This window comes from Mya arenaria, chromosome 11 (assembly GCF_026914265.1).
Source record: "Mya arenaria isolate MELC-2E11 chromosome 11, ASM2691426v1".
NCBI lineage: Eukaryota > Metazoa > Mollusca > Bivalvia > Myida > Myidae > Mya > Mya arenaria.
In genome coordinates, this window is record NC_069132.1 from 54685043 (window position 1) to 54704377 (window position 19335).

Sequence of the window (19335 nt, forward strand, 5' to 3'; positions counted from 1 at the left end):
AATTGGTAATGTGTTCAACATGATTATACTTAAAAAGGAAGTTTATGGGCGCTTTCAAACCGGTCAATAACTTATGAAACACTTTAAGTAGTCTTCAAACTTGGTATGCATTTTGGACATGATAAATAGATGACCCTTATTGAATTTGGGGTCAGTAGGTCAAGGTTGTGGTGGCATTTACTAGAAAATGTGTAGGCATTTTAGTTTCTGACCAATAAATTAAGAACGACTACATGTAGAGTACTTAAACTTGGTATGCACATTGGTTATTGTCAGCAGATTACCTTTATTGGGGTCAGTAGGTCAAGGTCATGGTAGCCTTTACTTGAACAAATTATGACAAGTGACACATCCATCGTGCAAAATTTTATAATCTAGACTATTTGAAGAATATGAAGGCCAGTGTTCTACTTATCCCAGTGTTGGCATCATACCTTGGTTAAGGTTTTGCATATTAGCAAAAATTAATACCTCAGCAACTTCTTGGTGCATTGCATTGTAACTTGATGCAATGCTTTTCATCCATTCAACCTACTAAATTCATCAAGTTAGATTATTTTATTTTGCAAATAATTAAAATTATTGCCCTTTATTATTCGAATTAGAAATTCTGGTAAAGGTTTTGCATGTTAACGAGCATAAGTCAACATCTCAGCAACTATATTTTGTATATGATGCAAATTATGTCCCTCCATTATTTGAATGAGAAATTCTGGTTTTGCATGTAAACATGCATAAGTTAATATCCCATCAACTACTTGATGTATTGAATTGAAATTTTACACAAGGGCTACCAACCAGTTAACTTGCATGTTATGCATTTGATGGCCCTTTTATTATTCAACTGAGGAATTCTAGTTAAATGCAGTGAAATAGTTGAGTGCTGTGTTTCTGTGACAGCTCTTGTTTCTCAGTATTAGAGCTGTGAATAGCTGAATTTGCCTTGTAAAACTAAAGGGTACTCAAAAAATACTACAGGTAATTCAAGTTACCAAGCTGGTGAAAAATTTAAGTCAGTACTAGATATATAAGTGATGAAAACTGACATGTTATGTATATCTCTCCAGACGTCTGTCCATGCTGCAGAACGCGTTGTTACAGCAGGAATGGCGAGTCGGCGATCTCCACAGTAGACTCCTCTCCTACCTCACCCCCCACTTAGCTCACATCTACAAGATTGTCAGGGACCGGATTGGCTGGTAACTATTTTATGTGGCTAGAGGGACTACTTTTCTGATTAAACCAGATGTAGTTCGTAGTGTTTTTTGATGATGAAAGAGACCTTTTTTAATGTCCCCTGCACAGCATGGTAGACATTGGGTTGATTCTTCAGAATTTTGTTAATGTTAACAGCGTTTTTAACTTTCAAATCTTAACTGCACAGGGAGTTTAATGGATACACTTGTGACCTGTATATTTGTAACAATCTTTGAGACAGCTGTTCTTGTTTTATCAAAATATACTTGCACATCATCACCTACAGTTAAAACCTGTTGGCTCGATATCGAAAGGCTCAAATTCCTCGCTAGCTCTAACTTGATGTAAAGGACCGATGTTTCATACTCAATGTGAGCATTCCCGCTTGGCTCGAGGTATTTACAGTCTTCCCGAAATGTGCCGGTCCATGTTCGGCAAATTTTGTCCGGGTTAGGCAGCTCTTTTGTTGATGATGGTCTGGAGGACCGACATATTTTGAGACGACTAGATAGCGAAAAAAGATACCTAAAAGCAAAATGTCTGTAAAAACTGATTATTTGCCTTGGCGTTAGTAAGTTGATCCAATATTAATATTTGACATCACATTACATCGCCAAAGGTCAGCCATTTCCGATACGGAATCATGTGCTTCGGCTTTGGTCAAAACAGCGGCTGTTGGTAAAATTACCGGAAGACCAAATTACCGGAAAACACTTCAATGGCGATGGTGTTTAAATATTTTTTGCGAGACTAAGTGTGTTTATTTTTACTAAACGATGTTCATGTAGTGTTTATATAGCTGTTTTTGTGAATTTTATCAGGAAAGCGTTTAAACTAGTTAATATTCTCTTTTTTTTACTCTTTTTGTATACTATTTAATGACATATTTGTTCGGACGGGCAAATATTTTTTCGGACAGGCAAAAACGTCCGACTTGCCTGTCCGGTGGACAGGCAGAATTTTTACAATTTCAGGAAGACTGTATTTTGGTCGATCTCTGGGATATCAAGCCAACAGGTTTTGACTGTTTCAAAAACTTAAAATTAAACAATGATGTAAATAAAATGAAAATATTCATAATTTTTTTTTCTTGGTGTAGTTCACCATTTGTAAAAAATTATTTCACTGTAGTTTGCTGTCGGACGTGTTTATCCTCGACTACAAGATGTTCCCGACCTCCCAGACACGGGGAGATTCGCGGCGAGAGTTTATCGACTCCATCATGCCCACACTGAACAAACTGCAAGATCTCGTCATAGAGGAAGCACGGCTCAAGAACGGCAATGGGGGTAAAATAGATGTATTTATTTTTTTAAGTTTTGTTGATATAACAAGATATTTTATATTCAATTATTTTATGTTGTTTGCTGTACCTTAAAGGCCCTCAATAATGTTGATGCAAAAACAAAAGTTCAATTTTTGTGTTGAAATCATTTTACTCAAAACCAAAAATAAAATGTATGCTTTGTGTATGTGGCAAATCTCCAGACTTCAACCAGCTTGCAGACTAGAAGTTAAAACTACAAGTGAAATGCTTTTATTATGCCCCCGAAGGTGGGCATATTAAAATCGCACCGTCCGTCCGTCCGTCCGGCTCTATAACTGTCCCTTGTATGGACAGATTTTAAAATAACTTGGCACATGTGTTCCACATACCAAGACAACTTGTGGCGTGCAAGACTCGTGTCCCTACCTCAAAGGTCAAGGTCACACTTAGTGTTTATTCACAATGGAGTGCTGCATATAAGGACATAGAGTATAGATTGTCGTGTCCGGGCTGTAACTTTCTCTTGTATGGACAGATTTTAAAATAACTTGCCACATGTGTTCCACATACTAAGACGACGTGTCGCGTGCAAGACCCGTGTCCCTACCTCAAAGGTCAAGGTCACACTTAGTGTTTATTTACAATGGATTGCTGCATATAAGGACATAAAGTATAGATTGTCGTGTCCGGGCTGTAACTTTCCCTTGTATGGACAGATTTTAAAATAACTTGCCACATGTGTTCCACATACCAAGACGACGTGTTGCGTGCAAGACCTATGTCCCTACCTCAAAGGTCAAGGTCACACTTAGTGTTTATTCACAATGGAGTGCTGCATATAAGGACATATAGTATAGATTGTCGTGTCCGGGCTGTAACTTTCCCTTGTATGGACAGATTTTAAAATAACTTGCCACATGTGTACCACATACCAAGACGACGTGTCGCGTGCAAGACCCGTGTCCCTACCTCAAAGGTCAAGGTCACACTTAGTGTTTATTCACAATGGAGTGCTGCATATAAGGATATAGAGTATAGGTTGTCGTGTCCGGGCTGTAACTTTCCCTTGTATGGACAGATTTTAAAATAACTTGCCACATGTGTTCCACATACCAAGACGACGTGTCGCTTGCAAGACCCGTGTCCCTACCTCAAAGGTCAAGGTCACACTTAGTGTTTATTTACAATGGATTGCTGCATATAAGGACATAGAGTATAGGTTGTCATGTCCGGGCTGTAACTTTCCCTTGTATGGACAGATTTTAAAATAACTTGCCACATGTGTTCCACATACGAAGACGACGTGTCGCGTGCAAGACCCGTGTCCCTACCTCAAAGGTCAAGGTCACACTTAGTGTTTATTCACAGTGGAATGCTGCATATAAGGACATAGAGTATAGGTTGTCGTGTCCGGGCTGTAACTTTCTCTTGTATGGACAGATTTTAAAATAACTTGCCACATGTGTTCCACATACCAAGACAACGTGTTGCGTGCAAGACCCGTGTCCCTGCCTCAAAGGTTAGGGTCACACATAGTGTTTATTCACAATGGAGTGCTGCATATAAGGACACAGAGTATAGGTTGTCGTGTCCGGGCTGTAACTTTCCCTTGTATGGACAGATTTAAAAATAACTTGCCACATGTGTTCCACATACCAAGACAACGTGTTGCGTGCAAGACCCGTGTCCCTACCTCAAAGGTCAAGGTCACACTTAGTGTTTATTCACAATGGAGTGCTGCATATAAGGACATAGAGTATAGGTTGTCGTGTCCGGGCTGTAACTTTCTCTTGTATGGACAGATTTTAAAATAACTTGCCACATGTGTTCCACATACCAAGACAACGTGTTGCGTGCAAGACCCGTGTCCCTACCTCAAAGATCAAGGTCACACTTAGTGTTTATTCACAATGGAGTGCTGCATATAAGGACATAGAGTATAGGTTGTCGTGTCCGGGCTGTAACTTTCCCTTGTATGGACAGATTTTAAAATAACTTGCCACATGTGTTCCACATACCAAGACAACGTGTTGCGTGCAAGACCCGTGTCCCTGCCTCAAAGGTCAGGGTCACACATAGTGTTTATTCACAATGGAGTGCTGCATTTAAGAACATAGAGTATAGGTTGTCGTGTCCGGGCTGTAACTTTCCCTTGTGTGGACAGATTTTAAAATAACTTGCCACATGTGTTCCACATACCAAGACGACGTGTCGCGTGCAAGACCCGTGTCCCTACCTCAAAGGTCAAGGTCACACTTAGTGTTTATTCACAATGGAGTGCTGCATATAAGGACATAGAGTTTAGGTTGTCATGTCAGGGCTGTTACTTTCCCTTGTATGGACAGATTTTAAAATCACTTGCTACATGTGTTCCACATACGAAGACGACGTGTCGCGTGCAAGACCTATGTCCCTACCTCGAAGGTGAAAGATACACTAAGTGTTTATTCACAAGGGAATTCTGAATATAAGGACATAACAGTGTAGGTTGTCAAGTATGGGTGGTATTTTTTTATGTTCAGAGGCAATTTAAAATAACTTGCCATATGTATTTGACAAGTAAAGGCAAGATCAACTTTTCATGTACTGACCTTGTTCGTAGGTCAATGTCACATTCGGGGGCATTCGTCACATACTGTGACAGCTCTTGTATATTACTATAAATTGATCTTGTTTCATGAATACTGTTATCTGCAGGTTCTGGAGAGAACAGTCCTGTGCGTGAGTCAGCGAGCAGCGGCAGCCTTGAAACAGGCGTGGAGCAGATGGACATCGAGGTTGATGGGGAAGAGAGTGAGGAACGCAAAGACCTGACCAGGCTGTGTAAAACAGGTGCCAATTATTTATTATACATTTAACGATGCTGCAAGTATATCGCAAAGTAATTCAATTACTGAATACACCTGTTTATGTGCTGCTTTATTATTTTCAAGCAAAAAAGTCACCTGTCTGACACTTAACATACAGTACAGGCAGACACCAACATTGTAAATGGGAATTATATTTATGCTTTTCACAATAAACAATTTTCCATTTATTGAAATCAAATTTAAATAGAAATTATTTTTATGCCAATTACAATATAAAACAATTTTCCATTTATCAAAATCAAATTTAAATAGGAATTATGTTTATGCTATTTACAATAAACAATTTTTCATTTATCAAAATCAAATTTAATTAGAAATTATGTTTATGCTATTTACAATAAACAATTTTTTTGATGGCAGACACCAACATTGTAAATAGGAATTATGTTTATGCTTTTCACAATATACAATTTTTCATTTATCAAAATCAAATTTGAACGTGAATGTGTATGCTATTCATAATTAACAATTTTTCACTTATTGAAATCCAATTGAAGTATGTATTTTGGCTAAGTGAAATAAGCTACTTAAGCCTGTTAAGCTTAAGATGTTTAGAGAAATTCGGGCCCGTAACAGTGGTTAAAATTAACACAAGCCCGCAAGCTGGTAAAATGTCTTCCGGGTTTGCTCAAATTGTGAACTTTATATAACAGGGCTTGTGAAAAAAAATTGATGCCAAGCAATAGTATACAAGTTTGGAGTTATTCATTCAAAAGTCTAATTTTGATGACTGAAGTAACAATTTGTTTTTATGCTGTTTTAGTGATGAAGTGTGCAGCCAGCTGCATCAACAGAACCTTTTTCTCTGCACCAAGGGAGATTGTCCAGCTTTTACCCATTGTAAGTACAAGTTTATTAAGGCCATTTCAAAAAGTATAAACACTTGCAAAATTTAGAATTTTACTATGCTTTTATGTGTTTAATTGAGTTAAGATTGATATTTGACTTCAGTATTTTTCTCAATATTGGTCAAAGGAGTAACTTCATTGCCTGCATAGCTATGTTTGTCTCATTTTGAAAATCACTTGAAAACTGTTACGAGTTGTTGGTTGCATTCTTTTGTGTATGCTTTATTTTATCTTCTGCAAAACATGAAGAACAATTTGAAGTGTGTTTACACCACATGATAAATTACGACATAAATGCTACGTCAGAAGGCAACAATTTGTTTCAGATGATGACTTGTTACAAAATATTTTTTTCTTTTTCTTCACCATTTTAATTGAAACAAAATGCAGAAATTGGCCAAGCATCTTGAATGACTGACAAAAAATTTGTTACGATATGTTATGATGTTTCAATAAATAATACTGTTTTTATGGTTTTTCAAGCAAAATGATAGTTTGATAAAAATTGATTATGGATAATCAGAATTGATAATCGGTGATTTACAAAACAAAGCATACAGAAAAAAATGTGACCATATTCTTGACCGTTGTTTGGTAAGCGCACTCACTTTTCACCATTGATTCCCAGCCTTGGCTCATGTGAGCTTGGTTGTTGGGCACCAAGATGGTTTCTCCGGTTTCCGGCACATCATCCTGCCAACGAGAGTGACTCATTATATGTTAATGTAACTTTCCTCACAATCATTGTGATATATGTTTAAACTAAAACTAATCAGCGATAATTCAGTTATATTCCATCATTCAGCCATGGTTACTTACCAGCACTGAATGATAACAGCCTTTTATTTATATAGTTCTCCCTTTTAGATGCACTCTTACTCCCAAATAAGATGTACCACAATAAATACTTTTGTTTTAGTTTACCTAAAAATGGTGAATAAATATCGAAAACAATGGTTCTAATGAAGGATACTTTGTTTAATTTGAAAGAAAGGTACAGAAAACATGATATTTCTACCTTATGAGATGATAGTTGATCACTGTAAATATTTTGGCACTCACCAGTCATTTAATATTTGTGCTTTTTCAGCTATTAAACACATGGTTACATTCTTGTTATCAGTAATTAATATCTTCCATAAATGCATTATTTTTTAAGTAGTAGTAAGGTTCATCACTCAAAATTTATGATTGTTAGACATGTGTATGTAATGTTTTTAAATAAGAGTAGTACGTTAAAACTGACCAACAATGTATCTCAACCTTGGTTTCAGATGTGCACTTTGGAGAGCGAGGCAAAGGATGAGGAGCTGAAGATGGACTGTCAAGTGGCGCTGGCCTGTCTCGCCCAGGCGTTGATACAGCCTGATGTTATACCACACATCCTTCATACAGTCAAACAGGTAATTCTTCATGGTACCAATTGTGCGTAGTACATTTGTAGTTTCAATTTGCAATATCATATCCACAGCATTTGAAGATTTTGTAAGCTGTGCACAATGCACTATTGTTTGCCATATACATGCAAGTTTGCAACCAAAGTTTGCTTCATTGTTAATCCAATCTTTCTGTGGAAATAGTTAGATGTGCATGAATATAATCTTTTACACTGGAAAAAAAAATCAATTACCCCACAGTTGCACACATTTTCACAGTATTTGGTACTTCACACGTGACAGGCCTTCAGTTGTAGCACATGAGTTCTTAAGCCACAATGTTAATTACGATATTTGTTTAACCCCTTTACAGCTGACAAGCCTTCACTCCAGGTGGTGTACCAGGTCAGCAGTCCTGGGAAAAAAGCGGCAATCTTAGAAACAGTATTTTTATCTCCCCTTGATAGTTTATAAGCCTTCAGTCATGGCTTGCAAGGTCAGCAGTCCTCAGGGAAAGCCTCAATCTTAGTTAAAGTATTTATTTTCTTCTCTTGACAGGTGACAGGCCTTCAGTCGTGGCACGCAAGGTCAGCAGTCCTGAGCTACGTTCAGGTGGCGGTGTTCTGTAATTACTTCATCCTCCAGGACCCGGCGCACAAGGAGACAATACGAGAAACTGTGATGCACCTTATCTGTGATGATAAACTGGAGGTATGCCCAAAATGATTATTTCCACAAAAAATAAACCAATGAAAATGGTAATATGTAAATTAAAGGATTTATTCTTGTTTTTTTGCGTGTTTACGCAGTATAAATGTATGGCAGCTATTTTGCAAAATCCATGAAGAGCGCCATCTTAATTATGGTATGCTAGTTGATAAGAGGTTCCGAATAATCCTTGTTTCTTCATACAGGTTCGTGAGATGGCGAGTGTGACATTAAGCGGCCTGTTACAATGTGGCTACCTGGAGATGGACCAGGATCTGCTGGTAGGGATGTTTTGTTGTTAATGGGGCTGTCACACAATAATGTTCTGGTCAGTGTGACATTTGAGGAAACGTTGGTAATCGTCTATGGTCACTGGTTAAGTGCCAGAAGAGCATTGTGTGAACGCTGGTATTTGGTGGTGATCTGCGGAGAACCCTTGTCCGAAAACAAAATTTTGAACATGCACAAAAGTTCTCATAGATACCAGTGTTCTTTAATGTTTAACTTTAAAAGCTGGCGCAGGTTCATAAATGTTGTACTAACAAACATTGTACACAATTGTCAGTCATAATCCTAGCATAACTTGGTTGCTTGAAATTTTTGAAAATCTTTGTTCTGCAGTGACCAACTCACTGGTGACCTGCCAATGACCACCTACCTAGGGCATGCAGTGTGTAAATAACATCAAACATTGTTATTCATAAGCTCAACACACTTCTCTAACGTTGACTTATCATTTGTCACACATCATCATCATCATCATCATCAATAAACAAAACATTTGTTATTTATGTTTTGCCATTTTTTCGAGTCCTGTTTGTTTCAAAAACATGAACAATAGAAAACAAAGGGATGGACAAGTAAAGTAGTCAAAACCACGTACCAGCATCTACGTCCCCCGCCTGTGACATGTACGCGTATGCTGAAAGTTCTCAGGGGTGTCTTACTTGGTCGCTGGTACACACTCCTTATGTCACATGCTAGTCATGCTTTAGCCACACGTTATGCACATGCGTCCACCTCACCCTAGTATGCCAGAAATTGAATGAACATTCATACAACTTTCATAGAGCGCTGACCAGAATGTGTGACAGCCCCTTTACATGTTGATATTTAGTTATCACGTGTTATGTTGGTTTCATATTTTTGGAGATGGACCAGGGGGCTGTTTCAATCAAGATCTTTAATTGAAATTACCTTGGTGCCAGAGTTTCATATTTTGCTACAATTTGTGTGAATCGAGTTTAAGCCAAAACTGAGAATTTCTTTTTTTATATATATATATATATATATATATATATATATATATATATATATATATATATATATTGTAAATGGTAACCTTTATACCAATTTGAAATAATTGAAGTTACATCTAATTCAGTGAAGATAATTTTTGAAATCAGAACTTCTTATTTTAAACCTGTATTACTTAAAATTTAATACTCAACCACTCGTATACCTACATGTACATGTATATATTGTCAGAGTAATCAATCAGTTGTTGCATGTATTAGAAGTAACGATTATTTTGTTGAAGCTTGTTACTAAAACCAAGTATTAGACTACAACATTAAGCAATCAGTGTCTTTGAAATATTTATTTTTTGTGAACGTCAAATATGAGTGTCTTGGACAATGGCGAACTGATAAGAAAGTTTTAGACTGGTAACATTGTTAATTTTGAAGGTGTTCCAAATGCGATTATTTACGCAACAGGGTACTTCACCAATGGGAAAGATCCTTAATTTATTCAAAAGTTATTAATCAAACAATTTGCCATCAAAATTTGTTATTGTAATTATTGCTTTTTTTTACTATACAGGATCATTTTGAGAGGCTCAGTGCCACCAAGATTAAGAAGCGAGTGAAGTCAGAGTCCGTGCCCATGGAGAAGATCATACAGCGTCATGCGGGCGTGCTGGGTCTATGTGCGTACGTACAGGCATACCCGTACCACGTGCCCGCATACATGCCCCAAATTCTTATGGATCTCAGCAGCCATGTAAACGATCCTCAACCCATACAGGTATGCATCTTTTATCTAAAAATTGGGGATTTTTTAGAGTGACACTGTTATTCAAAATCAATATATACACATGTATAACAAACATTAATTTTGGGTGATAAACCTTTAACTACTTACTAAATAATGCATTTAAGAAAAATATGAATTACTGATGACAAGATTGTAACAGTGTAGGTAATAGATGAAACGAACAAATATTAAATGACTGGTGAGTGCTAAAAGATTTATAATGATCAACTATTGTCTCATAAGGTAGAAATACTGTTGTGCCCGGATTTTGGGACACAAAAGACATTAATTTAAAGTTAAACTTGTTCTTGTTATTAACATAAATACATTATAAATGTAACCTTTACTATTTAAAGTTATCTTATTTAACACTTATCCGATTTTATTCAGAACATGATGATATTCGGAGGGGTAAAAGTATCATGAACTGACTCTGTATTTACATTTGCCAAAAGTGCATTTCAGATAAACTTTACCCCACCCGGTAATTGTAAGCATTTAGTGAACGTTTTCAACAGATGCATGCTTTAAATTTAAATCGTTCAACAATAGCTTTCCTCGATATGTTGGTGTTAAGATGCATTTGTTTTCCTCACCGCTGGTGCGACGTTATATCCATATTTCTTGCATTATTTATCGTAAAGTTTCTGTACTCGCACAATGTCAGCCATCTTGTTTTTCTGCGCAACGTCCGCTCGTTTAAGGTCAAGTGCAGTCATGTATAAGGTGACTCATCTTTTTGATTTGTTTATGTTTACATTCCAAAACTTAGGCTATGTCCGGAGCCTTTCTTTGTATCAGTTACATATTTTTCCAAGATGGCTGCCTTTGATTCACATAAACGTTCTATTTTGTGGCAGTCACATGACTGCCATTCAAATCGTTGTCACTGCCATAATTTTTCTTGGCACTGCCAACGTTTTGGGTGGCATTGCCGTCATTCTTATTGGTAGTAGCGTTTTGCCAACTGTGCGAGTATAAAAGCGCCACGATTTTTGTTGGCAAGTAGTCTGAGTCAAGCATTTGTTCAGTGCGGAACCACGTTACGTTTGCTAAAGTAATAAATCTGAGTTTCAACTGAAATAATTACAATAGTTACATTAAAGAACTACTTGATAAAATAATCACTCAGCAAACGTATAACTTATGTGACTTTTTATGAATTGATCATTTATAAGTAGTTTTACTAACATTCATTGACAAAGTCCTACTAGTGCAGTATACATATTGAAGATATAACGCACAGACAACTTTTATAAGCAAGTAGGGTGATTTTTGTGAGTTATCTCGCTTAGATTGCATTACCAGAACAATATTGAAATCGCGTTGAACTACAGAAATAACACCGCTAGATTGATAAATAATATAACAAATAAATTATATTATATAATACGGGTTTTTCGGAACGTGCGCACCAGCGAAAACTAGTGACTTTTAATGAATTTTATGATATAAATACATAATATTTCTGTATAAACATTTGTACCCAGTTCGAGTGATGTTTCACTTTTATTAATGCAATAAAACTGTTTAAACTTATAAACTGTTTTCAATACGTGGTTGACAATTGGTACGAACTACAGAATGTCTGTGTAATATCAGAGTTGAGTTGGTTACTTGAGAGCCAAGCTGAGCTTGTTCTTACGGCCTACAATAAGTTGAAGCGAAGTTGTGATATAAATTTGCATCAAGTACATTCACTAGCGTGAAACGAGGGCGAGCCCCCTACAATACTGTAATTTCTGTACCTTTCTTTCAAATTAAACACGGTATCCTCATAAACCTTCATATGAATCATTATTTTCGATATTTATTCATCCTTTTCAGTAAATTAATTCAATTGTATTAATAATTATTGTGGTACATATATTTTGGGAGTAAAAGTGCATCTTTTAGTAATTCTTTCAATGCTATGGTTCTTTTTATGAAAATATTAAGGTGTTGTAATAGCTTTATTGTCATTAGCCTAAAAGGGGCACAATATAGCTTGATGCCAAAAAAAAAAAAAAAAAAAAAAATAACAATATTTCGGCATGTTTTTTTACTGGTGAATTTTTGGCCACTTTGATATTTATTGAAAAATCTGTACACAAATCATATGTTATTTTTATTCAATCATTGAAGTAAAATGATTTAACCATAATGATGCATTGAAATAATAATAATAAAAAATTGGCATCAACCTATAATGTGCTCCTTTAACCATCACAAAAAATGCTCAAGATGTTCACAAATTTAAATGCAATTAACTGTCTTGTTCAGCCATTTCTTAGTATGATGAGCGGAGCTGTGGGTTTTTTTTGTTTCCCAAAATTTGACACATTTCAATACTAAATTAATAAATAACAAAGCATTTTATAATGAAAATTAGATATAATGAATTCCTGCGCTAAATTGGTGTTTTATGATATTGCAGATGACCGTGAAGAAGACCCTGTCCAACTTCCGTCGCACGCACCACGACAACTGGCACGACCACAAACTCATGTTCACAGACGACCAGCTCGTCATTTTAACTGATCTGCTGGTCTCACCCAACTATTATGCTTGATGAAAGCTGAAACTAGGTTCTCTATATTTAGGTGAGTGGTTACTTATAATAAGATTGTATAATTTTTAAAGTGACACTCTTATTCATTATCAATTCATACACCTGTATAACAAACATCAATTTTGAGTGATACACCTTTAACTAATTACTAAATAATGCATTTATGGAAACTATTAATAACTGATAACAAGATTGTAACCGTGTATTTAATAGCTAAAACGAACGAATATTAAATGACTGGTGAATGCTGAAAGATTTACTTTGATCTACTATGGTCTCATAATGTAGAAATACTGTGTTTTATGCATATTTCTTTCAAATTAAAATAGGTATCCATCATTAGAACCATTGTTTTTTATATTTATTCATCCTTTTTGGACTATTAAAAATGGTAAATCTTACATGGGAATAAGAGTGCATCTTTAAAAAATAAAATATTTTATATGTAGGAATAGCTATGGGCTGGTGTCCATGAAGCATTTTAAGTCATTTCTTTAATATAGTAAGTGAAATATCTCACTGCAATTTTTATGATTTTTTAAAATAAAAAGATTGTCAAACCCTTTTCAAAATTTATGCTTTTGTAAGAAAAGCACTTACAGGTTTTTACCACGCTTTTGACTTTGACTTTTCTGAAATCGTCTAAAGTTAGGAAATGACTTAAGATGTGTTAACACCGGCCAAACCTCTTACCCAACAAGTTAGTTTTGGCTTCAACCCCCACCTCCTACCCCCCAACCCCCGCCCCCCCATTTGCAAACCGTTACATAAACTGATTTCAACACAGGAAATACTCTTGATTCATAGTATTCATACTTGTTCTCAGTCAAGCTAAAATATAACAATATCAAATTACATTTATTATCATGATTGCCACAATGGTGGTTGTCAATCTCACACATTATTATAGGCCCAAAAAAAAGTTTGTTTGAGGTTTCCCCACCAACCCCATTTTTTTGTCCCGACCCTAGACCTTTTTATTGCCCCTTTGAAATATTTCAAAGGAGTTTTGGGCTTCCAACAATACCAGAAAAGGTAATACTGATTGCATAGATGTTCTTAATAAAGTAGTTGATAGTTTTAAGTAACAGAAACAATTGGCCTAATATTGAAAAAAAAAAAGAAAAAAAGATTGTCAACGTACCTACCCTATTTTGGAGGGGCATGAAACCTGAAACAAACATAATATTATTTACGCTTTAAAACTGCACTCTCACAGATGGACCATTTTGACATGTTTTTATTTTTTTGTCTTGGAATAAGCCAATATCTACATTTATGTCTGAAATCCAGTGATACAAGATTGCTGACAAAAGATCAGATCACAGTTTTTCATATTTAGGTTCAAAAATGGATGTTTGGTTGCTACTAACGTTTTTAGAATAAATGGCATTTTCGACAGTTTCCCAAACGATTGAGATCAGTTTTATTGTGAGTTATCTTATATGAATGAATTGAAGGCATTGATAACAAAATCAGCTAATTCTGAGACAAAAACTAAAAAAAAAACAACGTAAAAACTGTCAATCTGTGAGAGTGTGATAGTGCTGCTTTAAAAATAGTTCACAGGTAATACTTATTTTTACAAAGTTTAAATTTATTGCATGTCTGCTGCAGCTTTTCTGGTGTTGGTGATTAACATTCCATTCTCATTCACAAATTTAAATCCAAGGTTAATTAACTGCAGAAAAGGAAAAGAAAAACATACTCAGAAAATGTTATTTAGAATTTTTTTTGTTATCTCCATGACTTAAAACAGAGATGAGATTAATTACGGCTGATCGGCTGAAGTGGAGGTGATAGCTAGAAGCAGACATGACCAATGTAGGATCCCCGTCACACAACATACTGTAACATATCTCCCTGCTATGGTGCTTTATGTGGGTCATACCAATGTAGGATTCCGTCACACAACATACTGTAACATATCTCCCTGCTATGGTGCCTCATGTGGGTCATAGTTTTTCTAAAACAGTAAAATATCAAACAGTTCTCGAGCCAGGCCCCAATATCACAAAAATACTCTGCTCTGACAAGTCAAATCTCAAAATCAATCTCAACTCACTTTACCACATAAAAGCAAAATCTTGCATGTTTTTATACTTTTTGAAAACATATTTTATTTCCTCATAGAATGTGTCATTAAAGATTTTGACAATATTTCAAAGAAAACTTATTCTATAGCAAAAAATATACTTAAGTAATTGTTAAAAGGCAATGAATTGTACTCAAGTACATTTTTGGCTGTATAATATTTTTGATTGAAATCTAGACCAAAGGTTTCAATCAACATATTCAATGATAGCATACGGTTTAAAAAATGTGTAAAAACATATATATTTTTTTCAATAAATTTTGATGTTATATGGTAAAATGAGTTGAGATTGAGTTTGAGATTAGACTTAAGTGTTTTCGTGATATTCGGGCCAGGATTTGTAAAGGGCAGGGTACTAGGTGAGAAAGGGCACTTTCATTGCACATTGAATGAGCCTTAATGGAGGACTTGCAAGGGCCTATGTTCAATTCTTATTCAGTATATGCTGTTACTACTTTCAATACTAAAAGGTTTTTATGAATACCATAGCTGATATCTTTATTTACCCGTAAGTGTGAAAATAATGTATATTTATCATTTTTAGACTTATTTCTGAGAAATGACTTGACAATGTCAATAAATATCATAAGGTGGCTCTAGTTCATAATAAGGTGGCTCTGTCAAACAAAAGGTGCCATAATACGGAGGCAGAGTAAAAATGTGGCAGGATGCCAGAAAAAGGCAGCAGGGTTCTCCCCCCCTGCTATTTAGGCCTAGCTGGAGCACTGGTAAAAGATAGGCGTCTGTAATTGATAAGGAAACTTGGACTTGTAGCTATAGCTCTGTTTGAAAATACTTATACAGTGAAGCAAAAGAGATAGCATAATGGGTTTTGTTGTTCCTTTTTCAAAACATGATGTAAGCACATCAGTTTTAGGGTCACTTGCGAAGCATGGCCAATACAAAGTGATTGTTGTGTCCGGCGAGGCTGTCATCAGTACCATCAATGTTTAATAACTTTTGAACGACTATATTCACAATGTTCATGGTCAGAAAATGACCCCTATTGATTTGCGGTCAAAGGTCAAGGACGTTAACAGAAAAATTACAGAGCTTGCATTTCCGATCTAGAATACCTTTTGAACAACATGGTGTAGAGTATTCAATTCTTCATATTGACATTGAGCATGGTCAGTAGATGACCTTTATTTATTAGTTCAAAGGGCAAGGTCATTGTGAGGGCAAGGTCATTGTGAACTTTTCTATAAAAATATGTACTATAAGCCTAATTGTGACGTGTCCCCCCGCCCCCCACCCACCCACAACAACAGCCACCACCTCCATTACTACAGAAAAAAGAGATTAATTTGATATTGTTATAATTTTGTTTGATAATGATTAAAGTGACACTCGTATTCAAAATCAATGCATATACATGTATAACAAATATCAATTTTGACTGATAAACCGTTAACTACTTACTTAATAATGCATTTATGGATAATATTAATTACTGATAACACGATTGCTCATTTCTCTCAAATTAATTACTGATAACAAGATTGTAACCGTGTTTTAATAGCAGAAAGCGCAAAAATATTAAATGATTGAAGAATGCTAAAAGATTTACTGTGGTCTACTATAGTCTCATAAGGTAGAAAAACTGTGTATTATGCTCATTTCTTTCAAATTAAACTCGCTATCCTTCATAAGAACCTTTGTTTTCGAGATTTTTCCATCCTTTTTAGAATATTAAAACAATATTATTAATTGTGATAAATCTTATCTGAGAATAAAAGTGCATCTTTAATGTAAAAATGAATGAGTTAAAACCATTTTTTGACCTCCTGGTCCACCATAGTATAGTTTCACAATTAAGAGCAGCAGTCTGGCAAGTGTAATGTCGCCTTATCTGGCCTTAAAGGTGCCAGCAGATGCCAAGCCAATATAACCCATATCTCTCCAGAGACTGATTAACTGCAACTTGCCACCTACCTATTGTATTAAGTCATGGTGTGTCAGTAGTTTCTAATTAATTAATTCTCAAATTAATGGTATACAGGGCATATGGTTTTCCTATTAATGGTATTTTTGTTAGGAAACTGTTAACAGACACTCACTTTATTATGGTAATTTTCTGGTTAGTAGCTTGTTACCGCCATTGATTAAAAGCGTTTGGCACTCAGGTATGGCCTTTGGTCAAATGTGTTTGGTGCCATGACAGTTTCTGTTACATTTTTTATTCTAAAGCATAAAACACGATCAGCTTAAAACAGACACAATATGGAATACATTAATTGTATATAAGATGTTTTTTAAATTACGGTAAAAAATAATAATTAAAGTGTTATGTCTGTTTATGGACTGTGTTTCCTTTATTAATCGGACAACAGTATTAACCCAGGTTGACAATGTGCACTGTCACCCTCAATACAGTCAATATTTATATATTATTGTATTGTATTGCATGCATGCATGCACTTTCTGACATTACTGTTGCCAAGAAAGTAGTGCGAAACAAGTTAACGGTATCAAATTGTATAAACAAAAGTCACATGTGCACTTCACCTTAAATAAATAATAGTGCCGAATGATTTATATTTCCAATGATAAGATACAAGAATAATAAATTTAAAATAAAAATAAATAACTATAATGAGGGGTGAAAGAGAAAAGGTTCTATCTTCTTCTTTATTTAATGTCAATTACAACCTTTTTACATTTACTCCTTATGATAACAAGGAACATGAAGAAATGAACAATTTTCTGACTTGATAATTAAAAAGAAAAATACCAAAAAAAAATTAGGTTGGGGTCTTCATAATAGCCTCGGTCTGATAATTGTAGCCACAAAATTAGCTTTATCTGGCCTTAGCAAACTGATTTTGAGCTAAGCATTTATATAAGGAATGAAATCTTTCATACCCCATGGGCATTTTACCACCTACTACTTTATTTTTTTGACGTTGACTTCATCTTTCACGTTATCCATCAAATTATAACAATTACATAAATATACAAATAATTACAACATTTACACTATTCAAGCAGCTTGAAAGAGTGGCAGAAGCGATGCATAGTATAAGCTACCATAGCTTCCTTCCCAATTTTGTCAAATTGTTTTGTTTTGTGCATATTTCATTTGTATACCTTCCATGTATCACTACCTCCGTCAACCATTTAATATTGAGTATGCTATAATTGTGTCTATCATTATAATGTTATTTTGAAATAAATACTGTTTAAACCAAGGAATGAAATGCGCGACTGATGTCATTATCGAGGTATGTACCAAGTTGGGCTGGTTAAAGTGGAAAAAGTGGAGTCCTTCCTCATAAGGAAACCTTACAGTATGTGTTTTTTCGCCAATGCTGTCAATAGAACGTCCTGATCCTGACCGAAAACAGTTTATCATATTACGCCTCAATAGCGCGGGCAAAACACTAATAACTTCAAATCACCTTTAAACCTAAAATTGAAACGCTAATGACAACAATACATTTAACATATCATAAAAACACTATCCAACTTGTTGATTTAGTTTTGGTGGCCTGCTGTCACAATACAAATAATAACAAGATCAACAATTTTCAGTTTACATGTATATTAATAAGTTGTGATTCGCTATCAAAAAATATCCAAAGATGTTGCGTTCATCGTAAAATATTCGCAATAGCCCTTAGGCATTTGAGTTCTAATTATTTATATGTAAACCTCGAACATCCTTGTTTACAACATTCCAATATCATCTATACAGTTGTTTTCCTGTAAAATACAAATTATTCCTTTGTTTAATTATTGATATGATTTCTTCTGCAATTATCTTTGATGCCTTGGAATGTAATAAACAATAGGTAGATTCCATTGATCAGAATTATCCCTGATATCGGAGAAATATTTACCTAAGGCTTAAAAAATAATATTTCTGGTTCAGGTTATCCGACCCTACCTTCAAATAGGTGCCTACCCTTATCCTTTCATTGTCTGTTTGTAAACAAATAATTAAAAATCATACATGCCATATCCCAAGGTGGGGGGGGGGTCCTTCGAAATTCCAACCCATCCCTTGGTCCCCCGCTGGAGGATGAATATCCCCTGGAATTAAAAAAAAAAAAAATTGCTCAAGGTTGAGAGTGAAAAGCATCCATGCTATTATGAGTGTGAAATTCCATGAATGACCATGATGGTTATAAGTCCAAAAGTTATTGTAATTAGTGATTGTGTTTCTGGTTTTAGTCCTTATATTATAAATGTTGATTGAGCAAATTTTTGCTGCATAAAAATCCCCTGGTGTAATTTCAAAATCCCCTTGAATTCAGACCAAAATCTTCTTGAAAGCCGGCATGTATGAAAGATTAAAAAAATTATAATATAGAATTACAATAAAAAAATTATAATATAGAATTATAATTATTTAAGAAAAAACCTTTAAAGTGTTATTCTGAA

General features: G+C 35.1%; 1 protein-coding gene across 1 annotated transcript in view; it reads left to right on the forward strand.

Moving 5' to 3' along the window:
* The window catches only part of LOC128208036 (proteasome activator complex subunit 4A-like), a 75257-nt gene that overhangs the window by 46987 nt on the left and 8935 nt on the right, over nucleotides 1-19335 (forward strand). Inside the window, exons 38-46 of the mRNA XM_052911330.1 lie at nucleotides 1068-1199; nucleotides 2329-2486; nucleotides 5162-5296; nucleotides 6098-6174; nucleotides 7457-7585; nucleotides 8117-8269; nucleotides 8473-8547; nucleotides 10091-10294; nucleotides 12720-12885. Of these exons, the coding sequence (XP_052767290.1) occupies nucleotides 1068-1199; nucleotides 2329-2486; nucleotides 5162-5296; nucleotides 6098-6174; nucleotides 7457-7585; nucleotides 8117-8269; nucleotides 8473-8547; nucleotides 10091-10294; nucleotides 12720-12854 (1198 nt within the window). The 3' untranslated portion in view covers nucleotides 12855-12885. The remainder of the gene's footprint in view (nucleotides 1-1067; nucleotides 1200-2328; nucleotides 2487-5161; nucleotides 5297-6097; nucleotides 6175-7456; nucleotides 7586-8116; nucleotides 8270-8472; nucleotides 8548-10090; nucleotides 10295-12719; nucleotides 12886-19335) is intronic.